The following is an 18,102-nucleotide window of genomic DNA, read 5'->3' on the forward strand; positions in this document are numbered from 1 at the left end:
TCATAAATCAATACTGACCTCCTTGTTTAATGATTCCCCACTTAACCATCCATTTCACTAAACTGATTAACCACTGGTCAGAATCACATTGCGTAAGACAGTTTCTTTGCTGCCATCTACAAGCTGGAAGAAAATTTCCTTTGTTTCCATGACAGTAAAACAGTCTCTCTTTCTTCCATTACTGTACTTTGTATCTGAGGCTAGGTAAGGTTTCATTGGTAAAGGATTTAGATACCCTTTTAGAAATATACTTGTTACAGGCCAGATTTTGTAATGACTTAGCAGTGATGAACCCAGTAGTGCCATGAACTATTTTAGGTCAGTGTACTAGTATTTTATTGAATTAAAAACTGCTTAGAAGAAACAATTGTATGCAGGAGCTTAGAAATTATCACAGAAATTGCATTATAATATTTCCTGAAGAAAGAGGCTATATTAAATGTCCTTCTATCTATAAAAATAAGTGTACTCATTAATCAGATGTGTCAGGGGTTGGTAGATGGTCATAGTTCATCGATGTCAGCTTTATTGCAGGTAGGTGCATATGCTGTCACCTATAGATGCAGCATGACATGGGGTAGCGACACGAAGCTGGGAACCAAATGACTTGGCTTCTCTGCCTGAATCACCAATCACCATGAGTCAGTGGAGACTGTGTTCTTAGCTCCTGGCAGTGAGCTTGCAGTATGGAGTGTTTCCCCTCCATTGTCAGAAGTAGGGACTTAATTCATTCTCTTCACGGTCTGTTTACAACCAGTGTACACTGGCAAGGTGGCTGGCAAGGCGACTTTGTGACCAAATGGTTAAGAAACTCATCAACCTTAGTCACTTTAGCACCAGTCTGTATATCACCAGCACAGCTAAGCAAACTGATATTATTCTGAAATACCAAGGGATTCCTCCAAATTTCTGATTTCATAATGATTGCATATTCATTGTCAACAGTGTGGCCTAGCTTTATAAACTTGTTCCTTCATTTTTTTCTTTTAACAAAAATATTTTTTGAGCGTCTACTATGTGCTAGACACTGGTGTGGGATTGGGGATCCAGCAGTAAATACAACAAAGGGGGGAAATAACCCTGCTGTTGCGGAACTGAAATTCCAGTAAGGCATACATACACACACAGTATACCCACATGCAGTATACATATACAAACATGCAGTTTACACACATGCAGTTTGCCTAGACACCCGTGCAGTATACCTATACACATGCAGTATACATTTGCATAGACATGCAGTATACATACACATGAATTATACATATACATACATATGTGGTTTGCACATGCAGTATACATGTACACACACACACACATACACATACTCCTATGAAGAGGACCAACAAGTGACTAAGGGAAATGAGAGATTGTGGGTTGGGGGTACTGTTGAAATTTGAACAGGGAGACCACAGAAGGCCTCATTAAGATCAGTTCTTTAATATAAACTCCTAAAAGAAGAACACAGTCTAGAAGTAGTCTCTCAGACATTTTTAAGTATTCTTAACTTTGCATCCGTGGGGCTTGTATGGGGGAAATATTGCATTTTAATTTTTGCTAATTGTAACTGAAGTTTATAATTTCTTCCAAATTATGAATATAGATAACCAACCATAGTAATATTGGGAGAACCTGTAACTTTGTCATAGCAATCTCAGATATTTTCATATCACATTACAGTTATTATAGACATCTCATAATATTATTGTGTTCATCACTACTTTTAAATTCTGGTAGTTATTATCCTTGCTTTTAAATCTTATTATTTAATGAAGAAGTACCAGGGGACCCCAAAACAGAATTTATTTATAAAAAATTGTGTGCTATTCATATATTTTTAAACTTCAGTGACCTTCGAGGTACTCTCCCTTTGATGTAATGCACCTATCAACATTTTGTCCACTGCTCAAAACAGCTTTAGGACTCATCACTTTTTTTATGATTCTATGACTTAATTTTTTTTAATTTATGTAATTATTTTTCAAGTACAGTTTTCTGTCTATTACTCTCATCCCATCCCACCTCCCGTGCTCCCCCCTCCCTCCCATTTCCACCCCTCTCAGTTGTTGTCCATGTATCCTTTATTTATGTTCCTCCAAATCCTTCCCCTATTTCCACTGAAATTCCCTCCCCTCTCCCCTCTGGTCACTGTCAGCCTGTTCTCTATTTCAGTGTCTTTGGTTATATTTTGCTTGCTTGTTTGTTTTGTTGTTTAGCTTCCTGTTAAAGGTGAGATCATATGGTATTTGTCCTTCAACACCTGGCTTATTTCACTCAGCATAATGCTTTCCAGTTCTATCCATGCTGTTGCAAAAGGTAGGAGCTCCTTCTTTCTTTCTGCTGCATAGAATTCCATTGTGTGTATGCACCATAGTGGTTTTTTGTTTGTTTGTTTCACCTCTTCCAAGTGGGCAAAATGTTTCCCTTTGAAGACTTTTTTTATCCAGGGAAACAAAAAAAAGTCTCTTGGGTCGAGATCAGGTATAGGGAAGGTGGGGCATGGGGTCATGCCATGTTGGGGGGGAAACTGCTGAACACAGTGTGGTGTGGGCAGGTGCACTTGTAAATCACCCATTATGAAATGAGCAGACACATTGGAAGAGTCCTCAAAAAAATTCACTGAAGCCATATGCATCCTCTTCCAATGATGCCAGCCAGTAGTACACTGATACAGATGGGTTCTTATAACATTCACATAGTGGGGGAAGCCTGTACAAGGGCCCTGCCCTCCAGAAGATAATTCGGGGGGTTGGTGTGGGGGGGCTTCTCTCTCATAGATATCACAATTTTTTAAAAAATCTGTATTAATAATTATATTTCAGAGTAATAGTTTTCCTTGTAGCCCTATGTATTTTAGCTTATGAATCTTAAAACACACTGAGAAAGACTAAGGCTTTACTAAATTGCCAAAAGGAGCTCATGGCACTGAATTGTTAAGCTTTAGTTTAATCCCTAACTGAGAGCTTGCTTCCACCTCCCACAAGAACAGCACACTCTTCATTTACTTTCCTCTCTCGGAGATTACTCAGATACATCCTGAACAGATGGGGAGGGTTTCTGGATAATGCCATAGAACTGTGATTGGGGCAGATCCTTTTAGCTTCCTGTTTAGCGCAGGCCACACACTGTTAAAATACTTGCTGAATAACAGTAGCGAGTCAAGCAGAAATTTGACTTCCTAGAAAAATGAGTTTTAATGCTTCACAGATCAGCTTTTAAACTTCTCTAAAAAATACTCAAAAAAGCCCGTAAACGCAGTGCAGTTTATTTTCTGAGAAGAATGAGATGTAGAAATACTTAGAATCAGTTCATTTCACTCATTTACATCAGCATTTTAGCCACTCTCTCCATCATGGTGTTGACCAAGTGGGTCTGTCCAGATTGACAGGCCATAAACTTACATAGAGCCTGGACCAGCCTGTGGGAACTAACACGGGCTATTCGTATCTGACAGTTTTAGCAAGGCAGCCATAGGAACAACCTCTTAGGCTGGTAAAAGGGGAGGGAGAGCTCTAATTAAATGGGTATGCGGAGAATTTTGCCTTGCTCCTCCATGTTATGGGCTTCAGATCTGTTTTGATTCTGCTACCTCTCACCAAGAGGAAAAATCAATAGTAAAAATTCTCAACATCCTGATGTTGCCAGAAGCCTGAGAGAGAGAAATGTTAACTCTGTAATTTTCACATTAGATAAACTTTATGCTTGTGTCTGATGTAGAGGGAAGCCAATTCTGTGTGGTTGAACCTGTTGGATCATATCTTCAGTTGTACCCTTGAGTTATGGGTAATAGGCACTTAAAAAGTGTGATGACAGCTGAGAGACTTGTTGCACTCATTTGCCTGGCTTATGTTTCTTTATAGGTTGGTGAAAGATGCTCCCTGGGATGAAGTCCCACTTGCTCACTCCCTGGTTGGTTTTGCCACTGCCTATGACTTCCTGTACAACTACCTGAGCAAGACCCAACAGGACAGGTTTCTTGAAGTGATTGCCAATGCCTCAGGATATATGTATGAAACCTCGTACAGGAGAGGATGGGGATTTCAATACCTGCACAATCATCAGCCCACCAACTGCATGGCTTTGCTCACAGGAAGCCTAGTTCTGATGAACCAAGGTACGTGAGGGCTGTCCAGGCTGACATGAGTGATGGTTGCCACATTGTGAGCAAAGCATTTTTATGACTATTCTTAGAACATGTTCATACTTGATACTAACTAAGCTTATGAGATGAAGTAATATGTAGGGCATCTCCAAGAGACTTGAGACATCTCTTTCCTCATTTCTGCTAGTTACATTAGCATGCAAGTTATTTAATCATGGCTTCTTGATCGTCCCAGCCATATTGTTATAGCACAGGATCATTGGTACATATTGATTTTTCCAAAAAGTTTTGACAGTGAAGACAGCCAGTCTGGATAAATGAAGTTTTTAAGATCTAAATAAGTGGTTTATTATTTGAAACGAATGTTTCTTGCACAGATGTGCATCATTTATCTCAGTACTCTTTTATTCTCTAAAGACTTAACCAATACAGATCATTTAGGTCAAACTGGAAGTAACTTTTGTGGATTGTAGGGCTGTGTTTCCTTATGTATAACATAATTGCTCTGTTCTTATAATTCTGACTTAATTGCAAGCTCTGGGGAAATCTATAAATTACTAAATAAGATTGTATTTAAGAAAAGCAGCCCTAAAATCACAGTGAATTGTGAGGATATTAACTATATACTTGGAACTGGCAAATCTAAAAGAATTTAACTCTTAATTATATTCTTTGTAAGAATAAATAAGCATTTTGTAGATTATCCAAGATCAGACTTTCCTCAAGTCTAACTTTCTATCTTGTCACATTAGCAACCATCACATTTGATTAGATCTTAGAGAAGTAACACCAGTTGAGCATATGACAGATGCTGATTCTTGTCCCTAGTTCATCTAGTTCTCGCATCAACCATACAAGGTACTTGGGATTTGGACTCAGTTCTGGTCAAACTCAAGTTCATTCTCCTTTCACTATATTTGGTTGCCACTCTGGGAATAGGAATTTGATTTATAGTATTAAGGAAAGCTGCTTACTTAAGAGGGTGAAACTTCTTTTTTACTGAATGTATTGGGGTGACATTGGTTAATAAAATTATAAAGGTTTCATGTGTACAATTCTATAATACATCATATATATATAGTATTGTGTGTTCACCACCCTAAGTCAAGTCTGCTTCCATTATCATTTATCCTACCTTTACCATCCTCCACCTCCCCTACCTCCCTTTCCTTCTGCTAATCACCATGTTATTGTCTGTGTCTATGAGTTGTTTTTGTGGGGAGCTAATCCCTTGACTTTTTTATCACCCCCGAATCCTGATAGTTGTCAGTCTGTTTTCAATGAGACAGTTTCTATTTTGTTTGTTAGGGTTTTTGTTCATTAGATACCACATATGAGTGAAATTGTATGGTACTTGTCTTTCTCTGACTGACTTATTTCACTTAGCATAATACTCTCCAGATCCATCTATGCTGTCGCAAAGGGTAAGATTTCATTTTTTTATAGCTAAGTAGTTTTCCACTGTGTAAATGTACGACAGCTTTTTTTATCCACTCATCTACTGATAGACACGTGGGCTGCTTCCAAATCTTGGCTATTATAAATAATGCTGCAGCGAACATAGCGGTCCGTATATCCTTTCAAATTAGTGTTTCATTTTGATTTTCTTCGGATATGTTCCCAGAACTGGATTGCTAGGTCAAAAGTCAGTTCTACTTTTAGAGTTAACTCCATACTGTTTTCCACAGTGGCTGCACCATTCTGCATTCCACCAACAATTCACGAAGCTTTCCTTTTCTCCACATCCTTGCAAACACTTGTTTGTTGACTTATTTGGATGTGCATGAGATGATATCTCATTGTGGTTTTAATTTGCATTTCTCTGATGATTAGTGATGTTGAGCATCTTTTCATATGTCTCTTGGCCATCTATATGTTCTCTTTGGAGATGTGTTCATTCAGGTCCTTTGCCCATTTTTTTAATTGGATTGTTTATTTTACTGGTGTTAAAGTTTGTATGTTCTTTATAAGCATTGTATATTAACCCCTTATCAGGTGTATTATTGGCAAATATGTTCTACCGTTCAGTGCGTTGTCTTTTTATTTTGTTGATGGTTTCTTTGCTGTGCAAAAACTTTTAGTTTGATGTAGTCCATTTGTTTTTTTTTCTTTTATCAGAGATAAAAGAAAAAAGAGATATATCAGAAAAATAATGCTATAAAAATGTCCAAGATTTTACTGCCTGTGTTTTCTTCTAGCATTGTTATGGTTTCAAATCTAACATTTAAGTCTTTAATCCATTTTGAGTTTATTCTCATGTGTGGTGGAAGAAGGTGGTCTAGTTTCATTTTCCTGTGCATATCAGCCCAATTTCCCCAACACCATTTATTGAATAAATTGTCTTTACCCCATCATAAGTTTTTGCCTTTTTTGTCAAATGTGAATTGACTGTAAAAGTGTGGGTTTATTTCTGGGCTCTTTATTCTATTCCATTAACGTATATATCTATTTTTACGCCAGTACCATGCTGTTTTGGTTATTGTACAGTTTAGTACAATAGTTAGCCTTATAGTATAGTTTAATATCAGTTAGTGCGATTCCTCCAACTTTGTTCTTCTTTCTCAAGATTGCTGTGTCTATTGGGGGTCTTTTGTGGTTCTGTATAAATGTTTGGAATATTTGTTCAAGTTCTGTAAAATAAGCCATCAGTAGGAACTGTGTTGAATCTATAGATTGCTTTGGGTAATATAAACATTTTATTTTATTTATTTTTATTTTTAACTTTTAAAAAAATTGTCATTGTTTACACTATTACAGTTGTCTTCACTTTTCCCCTCTTTGCCCATCTCCACATAGTCCCCTCTCCTCAGGCCATCACCACATGGTTGTCTGCATCTGTGGGTCACGCATATATGGTTTTTAGCCAGTCCCTTCATCTTCTTTCAACCAGGTCCTCCTTCCTCCTCCCCTCTGACAGCTGTCAGTCTGATGTATTTATGCCTCTGTTTCTATTTTGTTTGTCAGTTTATTTTGTTCATTAGTTTCCACATATAAGTGGAATCATGTGGTATTTGTCTTTTACTGACTGGCTTATTTCACTTAGTTTGATAATCTTCAGGTCCTGGAGAATGGACATTTTAATGATGTTAATTCTTCCTACCCACAAACACAATATATGCTTATTTGTATCTTCTTATATTTCTTTTTCTAGTGTCTTATAATTTTCTGACTACAGGTCTTTTACATCCTTGGTTGAATTTATTCCTAGGGTTCTTTTTTTAAAGCAAATATGAATGGGGTTGTTTTCTTAGTTTTCCTTTCTGAATATTCATCGTCAGTGTAAAAAATGCAACTGATTTTGTATCCTGAGGGTGACTTTTCATCCCGCCTTCTTTGCCCCCTACTCTCACAAAAACAAAATTTAATCTCAAGGTCTGTGACTGGTTCAGACTGGAGCACCATTTGTACTTCCCCGGCAGGTGTTGTCACCTGCATTCATTTTCTGGTTGAAGTTATAGGTTGCTCTGGGATGCACTCTTCCAGGGCCCCTACCTAAGCAGTACACACGTTTATAAGAAGACAGGGTAGAAAAAGGGGTGAAATGTCTGGTTCTGCACATCTCAGTTAATATTTAGGCACACAGCCCTCACTTTGTCATACTCACTCCAACCTTAGGAGCTACTTTGGCCTGGTTGTTTCCATATTCTGTGTTCTTTAGACCAGGCCTATGTGATAGGTACTGCCCGAGGTGGCTTCGAGCACACGTGTAGTTCCAGCTGGACTCACGTGACATCTCAAAAGTGGCAGAATTAGAATTTTCTGTCTATTCTGCTAACTCTGACTAAGGCTTGGTGGACCGAGACCACAGGACCCTATGTGTGCAGTTTATAAGTCATTTGGAAAGAAGAGAAATGTGAAGTGTTTAAATGATTACTCAATAGTTATAGTAGCACCGGGGAATGAAATAAGAGGTATCATGAAGTTATGGTTACATATCAATTGAGTGTATTAAATTTCAATTCAAAAGAACAACATTCTTTAGGTAAGTTCGAGAAGGTTCGTAGAACTTTGAAGGGTAGATAGGATATATTAAGTGAAACTACGAAGAACATTCTAGAAAAGGTATGTGGATGGTGGAAAAATAGCATCAGTAATGATGTCACAGGTACGTCATATGACAGAGTTGAAGTTTACGAAGTATGCTGGTGGACACTGCCTTGTATCTCCAGAACAGGATTGTTATCAGGAAAAAATAGGGAATATCAGGTAATGTGATACCCAGGGAGCAGTGAGTAACAGACCTGATTTTGGGCATCAGTTGCAATGGTGTCTGGCTGCAGATGGAGGAAAGAGAGAGGGAAAGGATAAAGATGATTGGAATTTTAAACCTGAAAGATCAGAAAATGGAAATTGAAAAGTGTATCCAGAAGACTGGCATGTCAGGTGTGGAGATGGATGGCAGATAGATACAGGGTGCAATTAATAGTCACCTCTTCCCAGACGAGCCTGAGAAGGGTGTTGCCTCATGAGATGGGAGAGAGACTTAGCCTGCAACCTTGGATTTAGGCCGGGAACTGTGGGACTGGGCCTCTGGCAGCCCCGCACCCAGCAGACCTCATGGACCACATGGAATGTTCAGCACTGATGGTCACATACACACCTGCGGGCATGAACCAGTAAGACTCCACCCACATTAGGAGGCAATGAGCTTAATTTTATTCTCAGGGATCACATATTTTAAATACAAGAAAACAAAACAAACCTTAAATCTCAAGACCTGGGTTCAAGTCAGATTTCTGTTCATCTGTAGTCATGTGCCAGAGGTCTTGAACAAGTCAGCCTTCCAGACTCCACCCACATTAGGAGGCAATAAGCTTAATTTTATCCTCAGGGATTGCATATTTTAAATACAAGAAAACAAAACAAACCGTAAATCTCAAGACCTGGGTTCAAGTCAGACTTCTGTTCATCTGTAGTCATCTGCCAGAGGTCTTGAACAAGTCAGCCTTCCAGTAATTGGGAGGGAATAATGCGTAACTGAGTTGTTAAAAGGATCAAGTAAGATTATGTGCAGTGCTGTGTAAATTACAGATGTTATAAAAATGTGAGGAGTTGTTATTGGTACTTAAATGCTAGTCTCACAAGAATTATAGAAAGCTGGCATTTCTGAGTGGTAAGGATTTTTTAGAAGTTTTTAGACCTTTAATCTTCAGCTGGGGAGATGCATGAAGGTGACAGGTTGAAGAAATGCTTGAGCAAAATCATGTAGCTCATTTTCGACAGATTCTGGACTCCCAGCTGACTTTTTTTTTCTTTTTTGCCCTTAATTTGCCACTCCAATTGTCTCTTCACTCAATTGTGCTGCCTTTTCAGATCCAAAGGAATCCAAAAGCACAAAAAAACCTGAGAAATTTTCTAATGATGAAACAAACTGAAGACTGCTTGATTAGCCTTTATAGTATATACAGCTTACTACAAATCCTATAAAATAATGGTGAACATTTTGGAAAGTGATAAACCTCAACAAATAGTTTCAAGTAGTTTTTAGAAAAATTGAATTTAAAAGTCTCAATATACAGATCTTTTCCTGAAAACATAAAGTTGTATGCAATTTGTGATTTTAGATGTGATGTAGTTTCAGTTTATTAAAGATTGGAAAATGACTAATACTCACTTTAAAGCTTTATCTTCATGTAAGTAATAAATGACCCATATTCAAGAACTTCTAAACTTATATCACCGACCCATCACACACCTGGATCAGCAGGATGTTATTTATAATGTTGATAAATGGGAATTTTTCAAAATGTGGGTGGGAGAGGGTATGCAGGGTGGAGGGGAGTGAAGGGGGGAAATGGGACAACTATAATGGCATAATCAATAAAATATATTTAAAAATGCAGTTCGTAATATAAACTAGTCAGATAACTGAGAGGGTTTTATTTGGGCATACTTTTATTTCTGTTTTGCACAGCCTCAGCCATTGTCTCCACATGTTTTCATCCCCCAGGGTATCTTCAGGAAGCCTACTTATGGACCAAACAAGTTCTGACCATCATGGAGAAGTCTCTGGTCTTGCTCCGAGAGGTGACCGACGGCTCGCTCTACGAAGGGGTCGCATACGGCAGCTACACCACGAGATCACTCTTCCAATACATGTTTCTCGTTCAGAGGCACTTCGACATCAACCACTTTGGCCACCCGTGGCTTAAGCAACACTTTGCATTTATGTATCGAACCATCCTGCCAGGTACGGTGAGGAATCACTAGTGGGTCAACAAGAAAGGTAGTCATTTTTCCAGATTATGAAAGTGAGCTAGAGAAACGTGGGGTTTGAGCCACATTGCAGTTAAAAGGATTTTTTAAAAACCAAAGTAGAGTTCAGTGTAAGAGTTATATAGCCAGAACATTTGGGAGTCAACGTGAAAGATATGCGATTTAGGTATTGTGAAGCTTGGGGTGTAATGGATCAAATATAATCTGTAGCCGCCACAGAAACTTTTGTTTTTTTTGTATCTAGAAAACTTGTGTACATGTACAAACTGATTTTCTTGAATCTAAACAGAATATAAGTATTTATCATTATGTGTTAATTTTCCTTTATGTGTGATCCTTGAGCAATTCTATTTTGGTTTTTAGTTTATAATTTTTTTCTTCCAAACTATATAGACATGATTCAAAATGAAAGATTATACCTACATATTTAAGTTGTAGCTTGAATTATTTTCTTTAAATATTTTATTGAAATAAGTAGTATAAAATATAAGAATGTAACCAAAAAATGAATCTATAAACCTAATCATTTATTGCTGTATAGTGTAGTCTTCTAAGAGAACTGGCTCAAAAAAAACAAAACGAAAACGTTATATATGATTAAAGAACTTATTTTTAGGATAGCCTGTGACTCTCCTTATTTCTAAACAGGACTGAGATGTTAGGAAAAGTGTAGGAGGTGTTTTTTCATCAGAATGGGTTCTTTTCCCCTAGTGAAATGCAATTTTTAGGTGGTGATTCTAGACTTAGAGTAAAGAATTTAGTGTTTAAGTCTTTTTGCTGTGGTTATTTACACATGGATTGGCTAGAATCTCCATTTTGGGACAATCTTTTTAAAAAAATACTGCACAACAAGAGAACCATATTAAGATTTAGTTTAGACTTAGATTCAGAACTCTATTTGTTTTACTGCTTATTATTAGATATGCAGGAGAAACCCGTTTTGTAGTTTATCTTGATAACCGGAGGCCGTCTATAGTAAGGGACCTTGAATGGTCTCAGTGTTCTGTAATTTAGCTGGGATCTAACAGTCAGCCACAGCAGGCCAGGGTCTGCTGTGAGCTGTATATGTGGCTGCTTCTTAAGCTGGAAAAGGCAGTGTAAACACCTTTGTGCTGGGCAGGTGATTCAAAAGAGGAATAAAACATATCATCTGTTTTCAGAAACTTACAAACCAGTAGAAGATTCAGAAAATCACAATTTAAGATAAGATTTATTTAGAAGAGCATTTACTAGATTGCTAGAAGCAAAACATTAGCTCTGAATGATAGAAATATGGTCATGGTACCATTTAGGAGGAATTCTGTGTTAAGTCCATCTGTTTCAACAGCATTTTTCTTTTCCCTGCGGTGGCTGTTCCAGTCGTGATTAGTCCTGTCTGACCCAGAGTTTTCTCCCATTCTTTTTCAAGAATGCCTGGAGCATAGCCTGCCTTAGCTGCTTTTATTTTTCTGACCCATTTCAGTATGATCTTTCCCTCTTTTCTTTACCTGCCAGCAATACATACTGGCAGGATCTTCTGTGGAAATTGTTTTCTTCCTGTAGGAACTCTATTTCTTCCCTAAACTTTATAATGTCCACTTTATTGGAGGCCAAACTGGAGCATTTATGTTATTATATTGGCATAGGGTGTGGTTTGAGTTGGTAGGAGAGCTCGTGCTCATTTGGGGTTCAGGAACTCACCGTGCACAAGAGGATGGCATATATATCTGTGCAAATGTAGCGCGCATAGCACGGACACAGGAAAATGAGAAAGGTGGGCTGCATATGTCGTCAGTCATTGTGGCATTTTCATCACCAGTGACAAGTTGACACATAGGTGCAAATTTGAACACAAGGTTTGTGGAAGACCTTCAGAGGGATTTTGATTAATTGGTCTGGGGAGAACTGTGGACATTGTGGTTTTGTTTGTTATTTTTATCTAAGATACACAATTAAGTCTCATTTGCAGGCAGGATTGAACAACAATAAAAATAAAGAAAAAACTATTGTTTCGGCGTTTATGGGAGTATGCAGTTTTAAACTTATCTTAGTTCTATCAAACTTCTTTCCCCAGGGTTTCAAAGAACTGTGGCCATTGCAGACTCAAATTACAACTGGTTTTATGGTCCTGAAAGCCAATTAGTGTTCCTGGATAAATTTGTCATGCGTAACGGCAGTGGTAACTGGCTGGCTGACCAAATCAGAAAGAACCGTGTGGTGGAAGGCCCGGGGACACCATCCAAAGGGCAGCGCTGGTGTACTCTTCACACAGAATTTCTCTGGTATGACACATCGCACTGACTGGGAAAAGAAATTGTACCCAGGGTTACAGTGTGCAAGTTTTTTGCCTTAAAAAATGAAAACAATAATCCAAAGTACTTTATACCTAAGTACTTGCAACTTCGATTCATATCATAGTGTTTGAAACTGTTAGAAATATTTCCTTATATTTAAGCCTAATTACTGTTTGTAGGTTTTTAAAAAATAATAGAGCTGTCCTAGGCTCACACTATTTCTTAAATATGCATATTTTGATTTACATCATTTTTGAAACTGTGTAAAGAGAAAACGACAAACTATAAAGTGGGTTGTTCTGAAAATCACACCAAAAAAGGTTGTAAAATATTTTGTTTTGTTTTGGTAAATGGAACATTACAATCTTCTAGTAGCAAAGCTGTTACTAAATTTTCAAAACTATTTGAAAGTGTTTGATAGTATTTGACAGTTTTACTTTGATAATAAAAGAACCATGTAATTTTTTTGTCTTAATCTTTTAAGCCCAGAAAGAGAAGCCAGCATTTTCTTTTTAAAGTACTGCCAAATACATTGTTGGCATCCAATAAATTAAAATAAAAATTACAGGAAACTAGTTAATAATTAATCCCTGACATATTTTTAAACTTTTGGTATTTGCATTGAACTCCAAAATTATCTTCTGTGGTTTACTTGTTTCTCTTCATTATTTTTTAAAAATTTAAATAGTTAAGAGGAAAATAACATAGAAAAGAGGTATAGTTTAACCAGGTATAGTTTTAAAAATTATATTCACAGGTGAACTAAATATATTACCATATTTTTCAGACTATAAGATGCACTTTTTTTACCACTTTTTTTTTGCTTTAAAAATTTTCCCCTATTTTCCTCCTCTAAAACCTAGGTGTGTCTGGCATCCGCACCATAAGATGCACCTAGGTTTTAGAGGAGGAAAATAGGAAAAATTTTTGAAGCAAAAAGTGTGGTAAAAAGATGCATCTTATAGTCCAAAAAATATGTTAATATGCAACCATTCTTGATTCTTTTTAGGGGTATAGTTATCTAATTGTGTTTTCACTTACACATAAAAAAAGCAACCACGAGAGTTCTACAGAGTTGACTATAGGGGTCAGATTAGTGCTAAGTCTAACTTGGTTTAAAATCTGCCTTATAGTAATATGCAGACTGACCAAAAACTGAGAGAAGGATGGAAGATACAGCTTCTATCTGGATTTGTTGAATCACAAAACAAAGCCAACATTATTATACTAGACCTAAGCAGAGACACATTTTCTTATGTGCTGAAACTGAGACTCCAGAAAAACAGATGAAATGGCCACAGTTAGACACCAATAAGATTAACTCTGCCATAGGTAATAGATTCACTTTAGAAAAAAGTATCTAAGAGCTAGTAATACAGGTCTGTCTCTCTGTCCTTGAGCAGGAAATTATATGAGCCTGTCAAGGACATTACTTGAGATCATCAGAAGGAAACAGTCACGTTTATTATTATTTTTGTAGTCTTTCTGAACCAAAAACCTGTGTTCTTAATCACTTGGAAGTTTAATGTTAGCTTTCTACTACTTTGATAATAAACATTTATCCTAAATAAAAATAAGCTGTCATTTATTGTCCAAACTGCATGATATCATCTGCAGATTAAAACAAAGCCTTTAGATCTGGGCTAGGCAGTGGAAGCTACATTTAGAAATCCTCCAGTATTAACGGTTTCCAAATTTCATCCATTTCTATTCTTAAATGTCGTATTCACAATAAATTCTATCTAATATGCAAAGCTCAACTCTATTTAAAGGGTCAAAAGTACTCTGCCAAACTTTAACAAAACTGTTTATTGTAGAACAGCGTTTCATTGCAACTCAAGGCTTGTTAAATTCTAGACCCTCCCACAGGGTTCTCTGGAACAGGAGCCCTCCAAACTGGAGGTCTGGATGAAGGGCTTCCTTCTGTGACCTGTGAGCCCCAGCCGTTTGGACAGCTCTGTCACGGTTAAGTGAAGAAGGTTCACAGAGTGATTAGCAGCAGTAATCACTTCAGGCTCAAATCCAAGGATCACATATTGTAGAGAGATTCTCCTCTCCTTTTCACCAAGGGTGTTCCTTCCACTGCGCAGTCTGGTCATCCAAGGTCGTGGCTGGAAATGTCCCCGGTGGAGTCTGCTGCCGGTGCTTGGGTGATGTTTGTGCATTACTTCTTCCAGCTGCATTACCATGTGGCATCACAGGTCTCGTGTGCTATTTTCACTTCCACCAGAAAACCAATTAATTTTCAAAAATTAATTCTTTCAGGTATGACGCCAGCTTGAAATCTGTCGCTCCTCCCGATTTTGGTACCCCAACGCTGCATTATTTTGAAGACTGGGGTGTTGTGACGTATGGAAGTGCACTGCCTGTGGAAATCAATAGATCTTTTCTTTCCTTCAAGTCGGGAAAACTTGGGGGACGTGCAATACACGACATTGTCCACAGAAACAAGTACAAAGATTGGATCAAAGGATGGAGGAATTTTAATGCAGGGCATGAGCACCCTGATCAGAACTCATTTACTTTTGCTCCCAATGGTGTGCCTTTCATTACCGAGGCTCTCTATGGGCCAAAGTATACCTTTTTCAACAACGTCTTGATGTTTTCCCCAGCTGTGTCGAAGAGCTGCTTTTATCCCTGGGAGGGTCAGGTCACGGAAGACTGTTCATCAAAATGGTCTAAATATAAGCATGACCTGGCAGCTAGCTGCCAGGGGAGAGTTGTTGCAGCCACGGAGAAAAATGGAATGGTTTTCATCCGGGGAGAAGGTGTGGGAGCTTATAACCCCCAGCTCAATCTGAAGAATGTTCAGAGGAATCTAATCCTCCTACATCCTCAGCTTCTCCTCCTTGTAGATGAAATACACCTGGGAGAGGACAGCCCCTTGGAGACAGCAACGAGCTTCTTCCACAACGTGGACTTCCCTTTTGAGGAGACAGTGGTGGATGGGGTCCATGGGGCTTTCATCAGACAGCGAGATGGTCTCTATAAAATGTACTGGATGGATGATACTGGCTACAGTGAAAAGGCAACTTTTGCTTCAGTGACGTACCCTCGGGGCTATCCCTACAATGGGACGAACTATGTGAATGTCACCATGCACCTCCGAAGTCCCATCACCAGGGCAGCTTACCTCTTCATAGGGCCATCTGTGGATGTCCAGAGCTTCAGCATCCACGGAGACCCTCAGCAACTGGATGTGTTCATAGCCACCAGAGAACACGCCTATGCTGTTTACCTTTGGACGGGTGAGGCCACAGGGCAGTCTGCCTTTGCACAGGTCATTGCAGATAACCAGAAAATTCTGTTTGACCGGAGTTCAGCCATCAGGAGCACCACTGTCCCTGAGGTGAAGGACTATGCTGCTATTGTGGAACACAGCCTGCAGCATTTTAAGCCAGTGTTCCAACTGCTGGAGAAGCAGATCCTGTCCCGGGTGCGGAACACAGCTAGCTTCAGGAAGACTGCTGAGCGTCTGCTGAGGTTTTCAGACAAGAGACAGACTGAGGAGGCCATCGACAGGATTTTTGCCATATCACAGCAGCAGCAGCAGCAAAGCAAGTCAAAGAAAAACCGAAGGGCAGGCAAACGCTATAAATTTGTGGACGCCGTCCCTGACATTTTTGCACAGATTGAAGTCAATGAAAAAAAGATCCGACAGAAAGCTCAGATTTTGGCACAGAAAGAAAAGCCCATAGATGAAGATGAAGAAATGAAAGACCTTTTAGATTTTGCAGACGTAACATATGAGAAACACAAAAATAACGGCTTGATAAAAGGCCGGTTCGGACGGATGGCAACAACTACTCACAGCAAAGCTCCGTCACTGTCTGCTTCTTACACCAGACTGTTCCTGATTCTGAACATTGCTATTTTCTTTGTCATGTTGGCAATGCAACTGACTTATTTCCAGAGGGCCCAGAGCCTGCATAGCCAAAGGTGTCTCTATGCAGTCCTCCTGATAGATAGCTGTATTTTATTGTGGTTGTACTCTTCTTGTTCCCAGTCACAGTGTTAGCACTGGCGCTGTTGATTGCTTTACCATTTGTGCTTACAAATCTATGCCAAAAAACCATCACCCTAGTTTGTTATTGGCTTTTTTCCCCCTCAAATTCACCATAAAAAATTCAGGGCAAGACGTCTTCGCACAAGAAGGCAAGGGCATGGAGAAATCAGACTTGGAACAGGCAAAGAATTTGTCAGAGGAATAAAAGTTGCTTGGTTGTCACAAGATGTTTCTGAAGTGTTTGGCTTGACTAATCCATATACTGCTACTCTTAGAAGAAACAAAAAGTATGGTTTTAAATAATATTTAAGAAACAAAAAAGACTTAGAATTGGATTTTATTAATATTAATGTTTTTGGCAATCTTCAGATACTATTTTAGAAGAAGCAAACAGTTCTGAGAAACACATCTTGCTAACTCTGGCATGGTGGTGTCGACTTCCTGGGAGAGTAGTTCATTAGTTAAGCGAATAACAGCACTTGTGTTTTGGATTACTATTCAGGTAATAGTAAAAATGATGGCAGAAATTCAGCAAAAACTTAAAATATATTTCCAATAGAATACATGTATTTATGATCGACTGTTTGCTCGATGATGTCAGTCTGCACACACAACTGATTTTGCTTTTATGCATCCATTGGTTATTCAACAATGACAATTACAGGGAACTTGATTTCCTATTTTCTTTATATGGAAAACTATTGAAGACCCAATGACTAAACTTCAGAATCAAATATTTTATATCCTGAACATTGATTGCAATACCAAAGAAGATGGGGAAGCTAACATTTGGATATGATTCTTATGATTTTTGATAGAAAATTTTCTTTAAATTTATTTTGTTAAATAAACATTATAATTGTGATTTTCAATAGTGTCCTTCTACTTTGTTCCATTATATTCCATACATGCAGCAGTTTTGAAGTCTTTGAAGAGAAATGTTTATTTGGGTATGCATTAATTAAACTTGTAAAATAGTGTTTGGATTGAAAGAAGTAATTTCTCTGCTTACTTCCCTTTTATTGTTTAAGCATTTTTGATATTTAAAACAAAAGCCAGCTTCTGATATGTCATGGCTTTAAAAACAAAATATTTAAGTATTTTCAATATTTAAAACAAAAGCCAGCTTCCGAAATGCCATGGGTTTAAAAACAAAATTTTTGTATTTATTTGCAGTCAAGTCTTCAGGCGGTTAACAGCAGCACAGAGTACTGGAAACACACTCCACAGTTTATACTTCAGCATAAGAAAATGGCATACCTCAGAAGAACTGAAGAGTAAATGATCTTACATTTGGCATATTTGAGTCTTCTATATTTCTCCCTTGAAAACATGTTTTCCTCCAATTTTACAGTTAAGACACGTTCACTGATTTGTAGGTCAGATGTCATAACGGCAATATTTCCCTTTCACTTCTTTTTGTTTCCCTACATCTTTGTGGAAATAGCAGTATGTAACAGAAAACAGGACCATGGAGAAGCTCTTTTATGAGCACCTTTTTGCAG

The 18,102-nt window shown here is 38.1% G+C and overlaps 1 protein-coding gene across 6 annotated transcripts in view; it reads left to right on the forward strand.

Moving 5' to 3' along the window:
* The window catches only part of DSE (dermatan sulfate epimerase), a 63,583-nt gene extending 46,114 nt beyond the window's left edge, over positions 1 to 17,469 (forward strand). For 5 of the 6 annotated variants that reach the window (XM_037065092.1, XM_037065091.1, XM_037065089.1 and 2 more), the window contains 4 exons: positions 3,861 to 4,114; positions 10,053 to 10,292; positions 12,372 to 12,579; positions 14,857 to 17,469. In XM_037065092.1, coding sequence (XP_036920987.1) covers positions 3,861 to 4,114; positions 10,053 to 10,292; positions 12,372 to 12,579; positions 14,857 to 16,609 — 2,455 coding nt within the window. In that variant the 3' untranslated portion in view covers positions 16,610 to 17,469. Of the gene's footprint in view, positions 1 to 3,860; positions 4,115 to 10,052; positions 10,293 to 12,371; positions 12,580 to 14,856 lie in introns of those variants that run through there. The other variant, XM_037065094.1, reaches the window with a different exon arrangement.
* Positions 17,470 to 18,102: the final 633 nt, after the last annotated feature.

This window comes from Sturnira hondurensis, unplaced genomic scaffold, assembly GCF_014824575.4.
Source record: "Sturnira hondurensis isolate 20B ecotype Veracruz unplaced genomic scaffold, ASM1482457v3 Scaffold0015596, whole genome shotgun sequence".
NCBI lineage: Eukaryota > Metazoa > Chordata > Mammalia > Chiroptera > Phyllostomidae > Sturnira > Sturnira hondurensis.